Genomic DNA, 16,240 nt, shown 5'->3' on the forward strand with positions numbered 1-16,240 from the left:
GGGAAAATGTAGTCAAGTGACATTGATAATAACAAAACTAAGAATAATAATAGGCTATGAATGATTTAATAGTTCATTTTTTTATTATTTGTAGTTGTAAGCTTATAATAATCTTTTTTTTTTAAATGACTAAATGTTATAATCTATGTAAACTTGTAATTGCCACTTGAACAATTTGTTAAATAATATACAATTACAAATCATCTGAATATATATATATATATATATATATATAGGGTAAGGTTAAAATAAAAACTTATTTGAGTTGTGAAAACCCGCGAAAACCCTATGTAACATAGTTTTTTTTGTTACATGTAATATATATTGTAACATTTAGGTCCTGTTCGTTTCAAGGATTTGGAAGGAATCCTAAGGAATGAGATTTTAAATCCCATGAATTGATATGTTCGTTTCATTAAATGAAAGAATGGGAATGAAAACTAAATCCCATCAAATCCCACGCTTCATGGGATTTCAAAATCCCACCTATTTGAAAGGATTGTTATTGAAAATAAAAACCGCTCCAAAAAAATTCAAAAAAATTAATAAAAAAATCATAACTCAAAATATAAATCAAACACGAAAAATGTAAAAAAACTAAAACGTTTCCTTCATTGTCCTCGTTCTTCAAAAAAAAAAAAAAAACCCGAGAATGAAGAAGATTCCAATTCCAATACATATTAAACAACCAAACACATGAAAGAGATTCTCAAACATTTCATTCCATTTCAAATCCAAATCCAATTCCAATTCCAAATCCTTTAAAAAAAGTCCGTAAAACGAACGGACCCTTAATATAAAACATCGAAACATCAAAAAAAAATGTTTTGCTATTTTTTAACATTTTTTTACTAATTTTTATATATGTTTTCAGGAGAGAGAAAAAGTTATATTTATATTTATATTTTTTATTTACTTTAATTGTGGACCACAAGATTTAAACATTAATTAAAAACATATGGTTAAGAATGAGTTTATAGAGTTTTCACAACTCAAGTGGGTTTTCACTTTATACTTAGCCTATATATATATATATATATAAGTCACTTGAAACGGGCCCAATCTTTAAATGTTTGGAAAACAACTTGAACAACAAAATTTAATTTGTCTCTTTGCTAATACATCTTTGTACACTTATTTAATGATACTTGACTAACTCCACTCTAGAAATAAATTTCAAAGGTACAGTAAACAGTGCATGTGGTACAAGTTTCCACCATGGTTGTCCTAATAATTATCATATTAACATAAACAAACTAAACTACAAGGGTAAAACATGTAGATACACATAAAACCAAGGGCAATTATGTAACATCGCCAGTAGATTCACCTTCATAAACAGTGTATTGTGGAAAACCAGCGAGCACATAGAGTTACCAGAATTTAATTATATTTGATTAGATATAATTCCACTCAAAAAATAAATTTTAACGGTACACTTGCCATTGCATGCGGTACAAGTTTCCTCAATGGTTGTCCAATTAAATTTTGTTTTGAACGACATTTGTAATCACCTCTGATGCCTTGAGTGAGTTTTTCTAATACGAGGTGTCAATCGTCCATAAATAATTTGACACCACATGCCTAAGAGCATTCACACCCTTCTCATATCTCAAAACCTAAAATGACGTTAAAACTTACTACATTTTCTCTCCTATTTTCAATTAAAAAATACATTTTTATATATTTTTCATTACCTTTTCTCTCATCTCCACTCACAACCACTTTCAAAATATACAAAAAAATTTATAGGGTGGAACCATAAATTTTCAAATATAGACAAAAATCACTCTATTCTCGACTCACAACACCCTAAACTACTCTATAAAATATAAAAACATCACTCGCAAAAGCCGATGGTAAGAATGTGAATGCTCTAACATTACCATGAAGAACACCCACCACTTTTGAAAAACCTATTAAATCAGATTTCAAACTTGACGTCATATCACTTGACCATAAGACAAACTATGGCTATCCTAACAATTAACTAACTAATTATCACATAAATTACTTAAAAAAAGCAAAAAAATGTAAAGAAACCAAAACTACAAGGGCACAAACGTAGATACAAGCAACCCAAGGGCAATAACGTAACACCGCCAATAGATTCACACTCACACACACCCTTGTTTATAATAAACCTTGTGCGTGCTGCTCACTTGTTTGTGTGGAGGAAAACCAAAAGCAAGCAGCCAGCACACACACGAAGATGGCGATTCGGATCAATCCGATGACGGCTTTGAACTCAGAGTACCGTTCATTTGCGTTCACGGAGCCCAAACCTCTCAGATCTCCCAAATTCGCCATGGCCTCCACCCTCGGATCATCCACCGCTAAGTAAGTTTCCTTTTGTATTGCGTTTAATCCTCTCATTCAATCCGAGTCGTATTGTTGTTAATTAGAAATTTAGAATCCGTCACGAAACCGCTTGATTCCACAATGAGATATAGGAGGCTGGTTACTATATCTCTAGACTCAATAAATTTCATTTGAGTTTGTAGGGGTATGGTACTAAACCCGGTTTTACGACCCTAAATTTATTATGTTTGGCTTATTTTATTATATGGACTAATACAATGTTATTGGGCTGATGGGGTTTTGTGGAGGTAACCCTAACTGGGCTAGGCCCATTAGGGTACCATGATGGTGGCCATGAGGCTCCCTATATAAGGAGGTCTCCACCTCTATTAGGGGTTGGTCATTCTCAATAAGAGCCACCACCATATTTTTGTGTCTGTGAACAAGAGATTCCGGAGATTTCTTAGCGGTCACCTCCACACCCCCAAAAAGTCATTGCAGACCCCAGCCAGCCGGAGAAGAAGATCAAGACGTGGTTCGTTCATCTTGAAATCCGTTGAAACATCGTCATGGATCAGGTCAGATTCATCTCGTGTTTCGACATTGGCGCCATCCGTGGGACGGCAATGAACCACGCTTCGCTTCTCGTCTCGGCCCTCCGATCTGTTCATCAATATCTCGGGTCTACGGTTTCTTCTTTCAGATATGTTCTATGGAAATCCAAAAATCCGTAGATCTAAAAAATACTTCTAGATCTGGAAATACACAGGAAGAAATACCACCGAACTTTTGGGGAAAACCCTTAGATCTGTGTATTTTCTAAGTGAAATATACCAAATCTAGTTATGATTTTTTCAGATCTGGGTTTGTTTGAGCAACAGTCACACTTCATATTCATAGATCTATAAATCCTATTAGATCTGTTGGTTTTACATAAAACCTACCTGATGTGGATATTCAAAATCTCTAGATCGTGCGCGCCACCGCGGATCAAAATCGCTCCCTGTGGATCAACTTCGGATTCCGCATGCGCGCTCCCGGCGATCACTCTACGCCACAGCGGGTCGCATGCGCGCTCCCGGCGATCACTCTACGCCACAGCGGGCCGCATGCGCGCTCCCGGCGATCACTCTACGCCACAGCGGGCCGCATGCGAGCCCCCGGCGATCACTCTACGTCACAGCGAATTGCATGCGCGCCCCCGGCGATCACTCTACGCCACAGCGGGTCGCATGCGCCTCCCGGCGATTACTCTACGCCACAGCTCACGCATATCACATGCTCATGAAGACAGCCAAAACCTATGCTCGTGGCGCATATCACATGCTCACGCATCACGCATGCTCACGCGTATCACGCATGCTCATGCATCACGTATGCTCACGCATCACGTATGCTCACGCATCTCATATGCTCACGCATCACATATGTTATTGGGCTTCACGTACGCTCATGCATATTAGATGCTCACGCATCATGCACACTCACGCACCACATCTGCGCGTGAGAATAAAGGAGACATTGCGCAGGCCGCGCGTAAGCGACATAACAAATGAACAGTCTAATCCAAATCAGGATAAGAACAACCATGATTGTACTCATATGGCTACGTGCCATACTTAAAGGTTGGGAATCCTCATAATATCCCATATGGCTACGCGCCATACTTAAAGGTTGGGAATCCTCATAATATCCCATAGGCCACGCGCCATACTTAAAGGTTGGGAATCCTCATAATATCCCATAGGCCACGCGCCAAACTTAAAGGTTGGGAATCCTCATAAACCCATAGGCCACGCGCCAAGCTTAAAGGTTGGGCACACCTCATAATTTGCCCGAGGATGGGAACCATGCAATACATCCACTTTTAGTTGACATGTTTTTGCAGGTTCGGCTACGAGCCGCACAAACACCTATGACATCATTATTATTATCTGGCCATTTGTGCCTCCATTATTATTTTGAAAACAGGCCGGGATATTCATCCTGCGCGGAGGAGGCCCTTGTGAGCCAGTCATTATCATCATTTTATAGCTCGTAAGTCGCCTCGCGCGCAAGCTTTTATTATTCTTATAGCTCGTAAGACGCCACGCGCGCAGGCTTCATTATTCTCATAGATCCGTAAGTCGCCTCGCGCGCAGGCTTCATTATTTTTACAGCTCGTAAGTCGCCTCACGCGCGCAAGCTTTATTATTCATATAGCTCGTAAGACGCCTCGCGCGCAAGCTTTTATTATTCTTATAGCCCGTAAGACGCCACGCGCGCAGGCTTCATTATTCTCATAGATCCGTAAGTCGCCTCGCGCGCAGGCTTCATTATTTTTACAGCTCGTAAGTCGCCTCACGCGCGAAAGCTTTATTATTCATATAGCTCGTAAGACGCCTCGCGCGCAAGCTTTTATTATTCTTATAGCTCGTAAGACGCGAGCTTATTATTCTTATAGCTCGTAAGACGCCTCGCGCGCAAGCTTTTATTATTCTTATAGCTCGTAAGACGCCACGCGCGCAGGCTTCATTATTCTCATAGATCCGTAAGACGCCTCGCGCGCAGGCTTTTATTATTCTTATAGCTCGTAAGACGCGAGCTTATTATTCTTATAGCTCGTAAGACGCCTCGCGCGCAAGCTTTTATTATTCTTATAGCTCGTAAGACGCCACGCGCGCAGGCTTCATTATTCTCATAGATCCGTAAGTCGCCTCGCGCGCAGGCTTCATTATTTTTACAGCTCGTAAGTCGCCTCACGCGCGCAAGCTTTATTATTCATATAGCTCGTAAGACGCCTCGCGCGCAAGCTTTTATTATTCTTATAGCTCGTAAGACGCCACGTGCGCAGGCTTCGTTATTCTCATAGATCCATAAGTCGCCTCGCACGCAGGCTTCATTATTTTTACAGCTCGTAAGTCGCCTCACGCGCGCAAGCTTTATTATTCTTATAGCTCGTAAGTCGCCTCGCGCGCAAGCTTTTATTATTCTCATAGCTCATAAGTCGCCTCGCGCGCAAGCTTTATTATTCTCATAGCTCGTAAGTCGCCTCGCGCGCAGGCTTTTATTATTCGGCGTGCTATATCTTATTCATGCTAGTGCACCATCATTATCATAAAAACCACAACACGTCACCATCATGAAGAAGACCTCCCAAAACTCTAAGATAATAAAGATAAGGCCGAAGAAAAGGGAAAAAACCGCCTCACGCCCTAACACACCTCATAAAGTCCAGCGCTCCACCTAAACGCTTGCGCGCCAGGAGCAACGCTGGACTTGGGGGGGCTTGTAGGGGTATGGTACTAAACCCGGTTTTACGACCCTAAATTTATTATGTTTGGCTTATTTTATTATATGGACTAATACAATGTTATTGGGCTGAGGGGGTTTTGTGAAGGTAACCCTAACTGGGCTAGGCCCATTAGGGTACCATGATGGTGGCCATGAGGCTCCCTATATAAGGAGGTCTCCACCTCCTTATTAGGGTTTGGTCATTCTCAATAAGAGCCACCACCATATTTTTGTGTCTGTGAACAAGAGATTCCGGAGATTTCTTAGCGGTCACCTCCACACCCCCAAAAAGTCATTGCAGATCCCAACCAGCCGGAGAAGAAGATCAAGACGTGGTTCGTTCATCTTGAAATCCGTGGAAACATCGTCATGGATCAGGTCAGATTCATCTCGTGTTTCGACAGAGTTATACACGACTGATTGCACAGTAGCTCACAATACTTGGTTTAATAATAATGACAATAACTAATTAATTTATTTCATGAATTGAAGTACATCAGTTATGTTTTCTGCTATTTCTTTGGCCAAACGACGTTCACTGAAAAAACGTTCAACATGAAGGACTAGTTTTACTGTAGTTTTACTGTTCTGTCTATATATATTTATGATTTTAAGAAACTATTTATCGGAACATATAAGTAAAAGAATATATATATATATATATATATATATATATATATATATATAAAATATGTTTTGTAAACGACATAAGAAAATTGGGTAATTATAAATTAAATATAATTACACTTGGTCACATTTACGAAATTAATTAGTGACAAATATATATATTAATATAATAAAATAAACATACACATATATAATAACCATATATATGTATCTTGAACACGTTTAAAATATAAACATAAATTCTTATATCTTTATTTTTAAGTTTTGATTTAAAACGAAAACAATCCATCGTACAAACTAGCTTTTTATTTAATAACCTAGAGTCAAACTAAATGTCTTCTCAAACATCCAATTCTTCAACTAAGCTAAATGCTTACATTGTAGTAGCTAGGTCTGTAGCACATGATCATATAATCTCAAACGAATTTTTTTGTTCATGTTCGTTCGTTATGAAAACAGACATAATCAAACAAACGTAAACGAACATAAGACTGTAAGCATAATTTTGCCATAAACATTTGAAGCTGATTTTAATTTGGCATTAATTTGGTCCATAATATATTTGTTAGTTTTACTTAGTTGTCACTAGGCCTATAGTGTTATATTCTATCATTGTCTAGATGTGTTAGTCATATAAAGGTAGTCAATTGGGCTATAATTGATTTGCTTCATTAGATACGTAGGTTCTTTATTATGCTTTATTTTTTTATTTTCTCTTCTTGAAACGCGTAATCGCCTCGGTGAATTTGTTGATTTGTTCTTCATGTACATATTTTTAAGAGTTAAGAATGTTGCATGTGTGGTAGTTGTTATTTTTTATTTCTTTTAATGTGTATAGTCTCTTCAAATGAATGACTGCTTCCTTATACTGAGATCCTTCATTTGCACTTTAAAATTTTAGTTTTTAGCTTTTTTATTTTCTTAATTCCCATCAGATAATCTTATTTAGGTAGGTGATGTAAGTTAGGACTTTTTTTGGATTTTTTGTCTTGGTAGTTATGTCAACTAGCTGCTTGAAGAACACTCAACTAAGACAAATCTTTTATTTTCTTACACAGGGTTGAAAGTACGAAAAAGCCCTTCACTCCTCCGCGAGAGGTTCATCAACAGGTGACACACTCTATGCCACCACAAAAGATAGAGATCTTCAAATCCATAGAGGGCTGGGCTGAAGACAATATACTGGTTCACCTAAAGCCCGTTGAAAAATGCTGGCAAGCGCAGGATTTCCTGCCCGACCCTGCCTCGGATGGATTCATGGAACAAGTCGAGGAACTAAGGGCGCGGGCTAAAGAGATCCCAGATGATTACTTTGTTGTTTTGGTTGGAGATATGATTACAGAAGAAGCACTGCCTACATACCAAACAATGCTTAATACTCTAGACGGTGTGTGTGATGAGACCGGGGCGAGCCCTACGCCTTGGGCTATTTGGACTAGGGCTTGGACCGCTGAAGAAAACAGGCACGGTGATCTTCTTCACCAGTATCTATATCTTTCTGGGCGGGTCGATATGAGGCAGATTCAGAAAACTATTCAGTATCTCATTGGGTCTGGAATGGTAAGATTATATTTTTCATCTTAGTTTTATTTACCTTACCCTCTTTCTTGAGGGCGTGCATGGGTCGGTTTGGGTCCAGTTTTTTTGGTTTTATCATTTGAGCTTGAAAACTTTTGGCAAAAAGGTTACTTGCCCCACAAGAATGTATTTGGGCCCAAATCTTTTTTGTTAGTTAATGATTAGTTGATTATTATACATTTGATCCTAAAAGTATTTTGGTAATGTGTTGAATTCTTATAAACTACTTAACATTCAACACCAAAAATGAAAATGCATAAACTTGGTTCGGTCCAGTTTTTGCAGTTTTAGTTGCATGCAAAGTGAAACCGAACAGAAATTCAGTTTTTGAGTATTTGAAAACCGTTTGGTTTCAGGTTTCAGTTTTTCGGTTTGGGTTTGTTTGTTTTTTTCTTTGGTTTTACCATTTGAGCTTGAAATTTCTTGGCAAATTTTTTCTTGGCCCAAAATAATGTATTTTGGCCTAAATCTTTTTTTGTCAATTAATAACTTGTTGATTTTTTTACATTTGGATCTAAGATATTTGGATTATACTATTTATTAAAATTTATAAACTACTTAACATTCAAAACTGAAAATAAAAATGCATATGCTTGGTTCAGTTTGGTTTCTACGAAAACATAAAACCAAGCCGTATGATTTTGTTTGGGTTCGGTTCTTTTCATGCACACTTCTTGTTCTTTGTCTAGCATGTTGGTTAATGGGTCATTGGTCAAACCAGGTAAGATTTTCCTATGTGTTGAAATGGGCCTGGCTGGTTACAGTTTGTCTATTTTTTTAAACTTATTTTACAAATAATTTGCGTGTTAAATATCATTGCGATGTGTTAATACGGTTATAATAATCGGATTTTACCGAATAAACCAATTTAGTAGGTTGTTTGGATTAAAAATTCAATTTTTGTTAATTTGGACACATACTACTCCTAACTTATTATCCATATTTTTATTTCATGTATGAGTAATGTATGTGTTGCATATGGTTACAAAATAAATATATTACAATAATAATCTAATTATCTTTTCAGGATCCCCGGACCGAAAACAGTCCGTACCTCGGGTTCATCTACACATCATTCCAAGAACGTGCCACCTTCGTCTCTCACGGTAACACAGCCCGACATGCAAAGGAGCACGGGGACTTAAAACTAGCTCAAATCTGTGGCATAATTGCCGCTGATGAGAAAAGGCACGAAACCGCCTACACAAAAATAGTTGAAAAACTATTTGAAATTGACCCAGATGGCACAGTTCTTGCTTTTGCTGACATGATGAGGAAAAAGATATCCATGCCCGCACACTTAATGTATGACGGGCGTGATGATAACCTCTTTGACCATTTTTCAGCTGTTGCCCAACGACTTGGTGTTTACACTGCCAAAGACTACGCAGATATTTTGGAATTCTTGGTGGGCCGGTGGAAGGTGGCTGATTTAACTGGGCTTTCGGGTGAAGGGCGTAAGGCCCAAGAGTATGTGTGCGGACTGGCACCGAGATTTAGAAGGCTTGAGGAGAGGAATTCAGCAAAGGCGAAAGAAAGTGTGAACGTTCCGTTCAGTTGGATCTTTGATAGACAGGTGCAGCTCTGAAAGATGCAATAATAAGTTATTGAAATCTATGTTAGGTGTCTTTTTCGTGTAGTGATGATAAATGTGTTTTATTGAATTTGTAATGTGTTCGTTCGTTTGGTGTTTGTAAACTTGTTGCGCATATTATATAACTTGTTATGCCAGTTTTGATGATGGTTATCATCTCGTTAGTCTAGTTGTGGACACAGATGGTGGTAAACCCTGTTTTTGACGTTCTCGTTTTGAAGGTCATCGTTAAAGGTTAAGAGTAGTGGTGCACCGTTTTGGTTTTTTGCCCAAACGGTTTAGAACCAGTTCTGGTTTGGGCAACAAAGTCAAAACCGTGTTGAAACCGGTTGAAGAAAGTCAAAGATCAGATTTGACTGGTTTGAAACCTAGTTTTGAACTGTTTGGGTTAATTTCAAAACACAATCGATTCGCAGTACTGTTCATACCGGCCTCCACTATTTAGCCTATATGCGATTAGCATTATTTGATCAGACAAGATGTACAAATTTAAACAAACACATGAAACAAATCATTGATAATTTCATACTTGATAAACCGACAGTAAACATTAAAAAAATTACATCCTATATATCTTAGCAAATAAAATCTACAACAAATTAAGGTTTCATCAAGGAATAATGTTCAAGCCACATACATTTATCGTGTAACTCGAAAATGACCCATTAATTTGTTTATCTAAACTTGTCAAATGGTTTGGTAGGTAATAATCAAGTTGACAAGTTGAAACATGTGAATCTATAGTTATGATGGTGACACACACGGGAAGATATTCTTGTATCACTGATAGTGTCGACATGCTACGAATTATCGGTTTTCAGTTCTTGATAAAAGATGCATGATATAAACTTTTAGCCTAAAAATTAGAAAAAAAAAGCCACCTGAAACTAAATTAAGCATACGGTTACATAAACATAAAACACTGTACTCCTTTTTACTTTGATCCCAATTTATGAAAGGTAACAATAAGCTTAAAGTTATTACTGTGCATGTGTCGTAAAAATTGTTTCTTGGAATGGGAACATTTGTTGGGCTTTGTAGGCTCGATTACGGGTTTTCGGTTTTGCACCTATGGATCGGAGTTCCAAAGAGTGACATGGCGGTCCCACTTTAACTTATTATTTTAGACCCGTTTTTCGTTTTTTTTCTTTAATAAGCTACTAAGAGCATTCTCATCTCATCCCCCAAAAGTTTGTGAGGGAAGTTTGTAAATTATAGGGTGGGGTTTTGAGTGGCTGTGAGTGTAAATTATAGGGTGGGGAGAAAAATGTAGTGATTTTTTGTAAATTTGGAAAAAATGTAGTGATTTTTTGTAAATTATAGAATGGAGAGAAAAAACTGTAATAATAAAAGTATAAAAAAAATATTATTTAATTAAACAGTAGATCGAAATTTAGTGTTTTTTAGTGTAATTATAGAGATGAGGATTGAGGATACGTTGAGAATGCTCTAATCCTTATATATCTTTACATATATTGATCTTGCATTTTGTAATTCCTCACGTGTGAGATAGAGCAACATAAGAACTACCATGTCGCAGCCTGTGGATATAGAGGTCACTTTTACCGAATCACGTAAATCTCCCGTATTCATTCTTTTGTTTATTTTCTTGCAATCGATTATGTGGTGTACAAAATTTACAGGTAAAAATACAAAAAAAGAAAACAATCGGGCACTATTTTTGTACTCAACATGTTTACTGACTAGTTGAATAAAAGGACTAGCTAAGTTTTACTTGTTAAATATATTTTTTAAACCAATAGTACCTCGATATGATTAATCAGGAGCTTCAATATATTACTGTCACTTAGATAAAGATTCAGGACAAGTAGATTGGGTTATTGATAATGAGCTCTAGACGAATTGGAATTGGAGGGTAAGTGAAAATTTGGGATGAATGCCATAAAGTTTCAAATTCAAATCCGATCCTAAACGGGTTTCAAATTCGAATCTGAGTCAGTAACTACGTTTTTGGATGACTATATTATTTTATTGATTGGCTAATGAATTCAATAAGAACTGATTATAACTAAACTAAAGTTGTTTTGTCTAACAAATTTCCAAAACATATCAATCAATGTAGACTTATAATTTGGACGGTAGTTTTAAATAATGATTTATTAAAGAGAGAACCCAACACATTAGATTTGACTATTCACGTACGGCCATTTTCTTTTGTAAAATAGTGTGTTTGAAAACTTTATTTATTAGAAAAATAATTATTTAGATTGGTGCTAACTACTTTATTCTTTTATATAATTTTGTAAAGTAAAACCCTTAAAAACTTAGTAGGCCTCTCAACAAACGTGAAATGCAAGATATTAAAATATAGCAACCTATTAAACTATAACAATAATTTAAATGCAAAATATTAAACTATAACAACCTGCAATGTGGGTCATATATAGACTAAACCCTAGGGTTCAAAAATCACGATGTAGTGAAGTGTAGAAAATAGATTAAAGTATCCAGGCTAGAAAGTGTGTTTTACTTGAGTAGCCTAAGTAGAATTAGTGTAACGTCCGGACCCAGGGAGTCACATCGGTTGTTTTTACATATAGAAAATAGTTCTTAAACTTAAAGTAATAGAAACGGAATAATGTCATTACAAAAACTTGTCTAGCAATGGACCAAAGATTCTTAATTGAAGTACCTTTTAAGCACGAAACATATATAAACATAACGGGATGCCAATCTTAAATAGGTAGCATATAGGTCAGCATTGCTGGGTGAGTTGTACTTTTCAAACATAATATGTGGAAAATGAAGAGGGGATCGAGTAGTTGAGGGACGACCCAACGTAAGGAGATGAGGTATTCGTAAGTGATACACAGTGCTCTAAAGAACTGCAAGTCTACAACCCACTTGACCGATTCAAACTTCAATCTTTTTTAAAAACTCTCAAAAAGAAAAATCGTTAATTATTGCGCAACAACGTCTTATTAGGAAAATATGATATGAGACTATATATGGATTATGGAGAGGAATAGAGAAAGGAAAATTCATTCTTATTGATGTGCCTTGTATCAAATATATGAGCTACTATTTATAGGGCTAGAACATTACTATAACATAATAGGGTCATAACTTACATTTAGCTAATAATATTGATAACCACATTAAATAAATATTCATAACATTAATCAGTTTTTAATAAGTTTCTAATCAAATACTGTATTAATTAAGATAATTTAAAAGAAACAAAAATATATTCATGATATATATCCTGACATTTTTCAATAACAATATACGAAAAAAAATTTTATAAACTAGTCATAGAAATTAACTTTCATAATATTTAACCACTTGTTACCAAACCCATACGTGCATTCACTTAACTATAACTATTAACTAGTAATAACTAGTACCACCAAACAAATAATACTCCGTATTAACCAACTTCACAGTTTTGATATCATGCCACGAGTTGTGGACGCTGCATAAAATTTCCCGGTGGTCAGACACCAAGGGGGAAGCAGCGCGATCGCTGCGGCCATTTCTGCCGCATCATCAGCCGAATGATTGCCCTTGCCGGCGGTCATGGACGTCTGAGTGAACCCGGGACAGAAACAATTCACGCTCACCACACCTTTATATCTACGAGCCAAAACCTGAGAGTACGCATTCAAGGCGAGCTTGGAAACCGAATAATCGGTCCATATCTCCGGCCAACCAGCCGTAGTCCACTGTCCTTCGGCCACATTTTGTAGAAACTCACTCACCACCGCTTCTATTCGGTCTTCGTTCAGGTTTTCTTTGTCTTCGAGTATTGACTTCATTTGTTGGTTTTTCAGTTTCTGTGTAAGTTGACACATGAAATAAACAAATAAATAAATAAGTCACAAGTTATATTAAATAAAATAAAATGTTAACCTTAGTTGCCAAAACAGTAGCAACGTTTACTTAAAAGAAATAAAAGATTGAAATCAAACATCCTTAACAAATATTTTTTTTCTTAAATAGAAACAAAAATGGACGGTCTGATAATAAATATATCAAAAACAAAAAACAGGTCGCAAATGTATAATATCTAAGGAACACATTAATTCTCTAGAACAAAATAAAGTTAAGATTGTATTGTTGATCGATCGAACTCATGATTTTATATAAAAGTTGTTCAAATATGTGCATTAAGAAAAGTACCTGGCTAAAAATGTATTTTTAAGAAATGCATTCTCTAATTAATAAAGGTTACTATTATTCATTTATATGGATTTAAGCCTCCAAATTTTAAGCCTTCTAAAAGAAGGCATCAATTTCAGTGTTCGTGTTAGGCCTCGAGAAATGTTGAGCTGACATTTTATTATATAATTAATTTACATTACATTATATGATACTGATTTTGTTGTCATAATAAATAGTTAAACTAATACATTAAATATTCATATATAAGACTTTTATAAATGATCAAAAACTAAGAGTCAGCTTATTCAGTGTTACCCAAATTAATACTTGTTTGGCAATTAGGTTAAGCATGAATAGATGAGTTACGTACGTCTAATGTTCCTAGACGAGAACTGATGTTGAGGATGCGGGCTATGGACGAAGAACGGCGAAAAAGGGGCAACATAGCATCGGTAAACCTTTTGGTTCCATAGTAATTAGTGTTGATCACTGCATCCGCGCAACCTATTGAGTTCTGGCCCATGGGGTTGAAACTTACAGCTGCATTGTTCACCTGTATCAATATGATGGTACCGGTTTAATTATTATCAATCAAAAACAATATTATCTCATATTAGTTTTAAGAGACTTAATTTCTCCTACATATCTGATTACAACGCATCAAGATTCTTTACATCCATAGTTTTATTTATATATTCTTATTGTTGCCAAATGTATGGCTCATGCCAACATGGCCAAATTATGAGAAGAATAAATATTTTGGGAGGTAGTGTATGAGATCTCATAAATGCTGTACAATATTTTAATTTTGGATCCATTTAGTAAAAGTTTATCGTGAACATAGGAGCTCGAGACTTTGTTTTGGTTGCGTACTCATGAGGTCATCCGTTCTTAGATATTGTCCACCCGAGTACCCATAGTCAGCGCGCTCAAAATGTGTTGATGATTGAGATGTTACATTATATTATCTACAAACCATGTTTCTTAAAGTTCATGATTTTTGAAATTTGTAAGACCATTCACAATAAGAATGCCCCAAAACACCTAAAAATGTGCCTAGCTAATCACTGTCATATAACAAAAACACTCAATTTTTAAACGACAAAAACTCGCCCAAAAAGGAAATTCAAAAATCCCCAAAAATATTACCAAATTAAAACTATTCTTTCTATGTCTTGGCAAAGAACTAGGCTCAAAAATGGGTGCCAAAAATGAGCTCCACAATGGTAAAACTAGATGATATGACATTTTTTTGGGGCTAAAAATGCCTAAAAACCCAACCACTGTGGGTGCTTCGAGCAAGATTTTACTTAAAAACATCTATCAAATAAAATCCTAGAAGCTGAAATTTTCGTTTTGACGCTTTAATTCACGGTATATGTGTCACGGGTGGGATCGACGTGTAATATTTCGTGACAAAGATACTCAACTGCTTAAATAATGTAAAATGTATGCATGCGCATTGTATACTTAGATGAAGAGTACTCACAAGAATATCAAAGGAATTAAATCCGGATCTAAACCAAGAAACGAATGAGCTAATAGAGACGGGGTCCGATATGTCAAGCTGACAAAAACGAACATTATCGTCGAGCCCAAGAACCTTTAGCGAATCCATGGCCTCTAACCCTTTGGACTGATCTCTAGCAGTTAGCACAACTGTTAACCCTAACTTAGCAAACCATTTAACTAACGCATACCCGATACCCTTGTTGGCCCCAGTGACAATGGCCACCGTGTCCTTCGACCACCAATTGGCGGTTGCGGAGTGGGAGGCGGGTGACTGCTGCCGTGTAGTTGATGTTATCATGATGGAGTATTAAAAAATTATGTATTGCATACCGAGAGCCACCAATGCGCGTATATATATAGGTATGAACATATAATATGTACATAATTGACTAAAGTCGTACAAGAATGGAATCAGCCTGTGAAGTTCTAGAATTAAAAGAGGTAAATTATTTAAAGTTCAATTAAAAATTAATAAAGTTACTTGATAACAATATATAAATCTCCTCGCGTGGGAATTACTGGTTATAAAACTCCAATAGGTTTATGTAGGTGGGGAGTCCATATAATTTAACAATTCAGAAAAGGTAAAATAAAAAAATGTGTATATAATACATGCATTGATATATAGTTAATTAAAAGTTTAAAGTAATATATATTTATATATATTAAGTACATTCTGATTTCAAAACTTGCCTAACCATTATTATAAAGGGTTGTTTTTATAGTTAATAAAGCTCTATTATTTTATTATAAACTCATTTATTGAACATTTAAGCTTATATTATAATCCATTAGTAATTTTGATTGTCCGTCTTCACATTTTTCATGAGTTTGACATAGATTGTTTTTTCTAATAAAATAACGATTGTGATAAACGACTTAAGTTGTTGTAAGTAGTTTTGGAAAACGTTTGTTAAATTGTATAGAAAATTAGAAATGAAATATAAACCAACACATAATAAATTTATTGCAACATTTTTACTTATAAATTGTCGAGGTGACACTAGTTAATGTTATGCTATAAACAGTTATATATTTCCTTTTTATGTTTGTATAATTTACCCCTACTATTGTTAAATTAACAAACTTAATTAATGTTAGATATTGAAGAGCCCACCGCGGAATCCTTGACAAAACAATGCTTACGCCATAGTCACCCAAATATATGAGAAAACCATTGATGGTTGTGTGTACATAGTTTTTCTTAAGTGTGGTTGTGGAGATGAAAAC

At 35.9% G+C, this 16,240-nt stretch overlaps 2 protein-coding genes across 2 annotated transcripts; one reads left to right on the plus strand and one right to left on the minus strand.

Moving 5' to 3' along the window:
* The first annotated feature begins 2,167 nt into the window (after positions 1–2,167).
* LOC143545462 (stearoyl-[acyl-carrier-protein] 9-desaturase, chloroplastic-like) lies at positions 2,168–9,520 on the plus strand. The gene is made up of 3 exons (XM_077037358.1): positions 2,168–2,340; positions 7,260–7,761; positions 8,807–9,520. The coding sequence occupies exons 1-3, from the start codon at positions 2,213–2,215 to the stop codon at positions 9,365–9,367; spliced, it is 1,191 nt and encodes a 396-aa protein (XP_076893473.1). The 5' UTR covers positions 2,168–2,212; the 3' UTR covers positions 9,368–9,520.
* A 3,254-nt stretch (positions 9,521–12,774) lies between these two features.
* Positions 12,775–15,308, minus strand: LOC143545425 (short-chain dehydrogenase/reductase 1-like). Its single transcript, XM_077037328.1, has 3 exons — positions 14,988–15,308; positions 13,869–14,051; positions 12,775–13,170 (listed from the first exon to the last, which is right to left on the minus strand). The coding sequence occupies exons 1-3, from the start codon at positions 15,306–15,308 to the stop codon at positions 12,775–12,777; spliced, it is 900 nt and encodes a 299-aa protein (XP_076893443.1).
* Between the last annotated feature and the right edge of the window lie 932 nt (positions 15,309–16,240).

The sequence above is a fragment of the Bidens hawaiensis genome, unplaced genomic scaffold (assembly GCF_021521415.1).
Source record: "Bidens hawaiensis isolate Kalapana, Puna unplaced genomic scaffold, B.hawaiensis_p1.1 tig00013977_1, whole genome shotgun sequence".
Lineage (NCBI taxonomy): Eukaryota > Viridiplantae > Streptophyta > Magnoliopsida > Asterales > Asteraceae > Bidens > Bidens hawaiensis.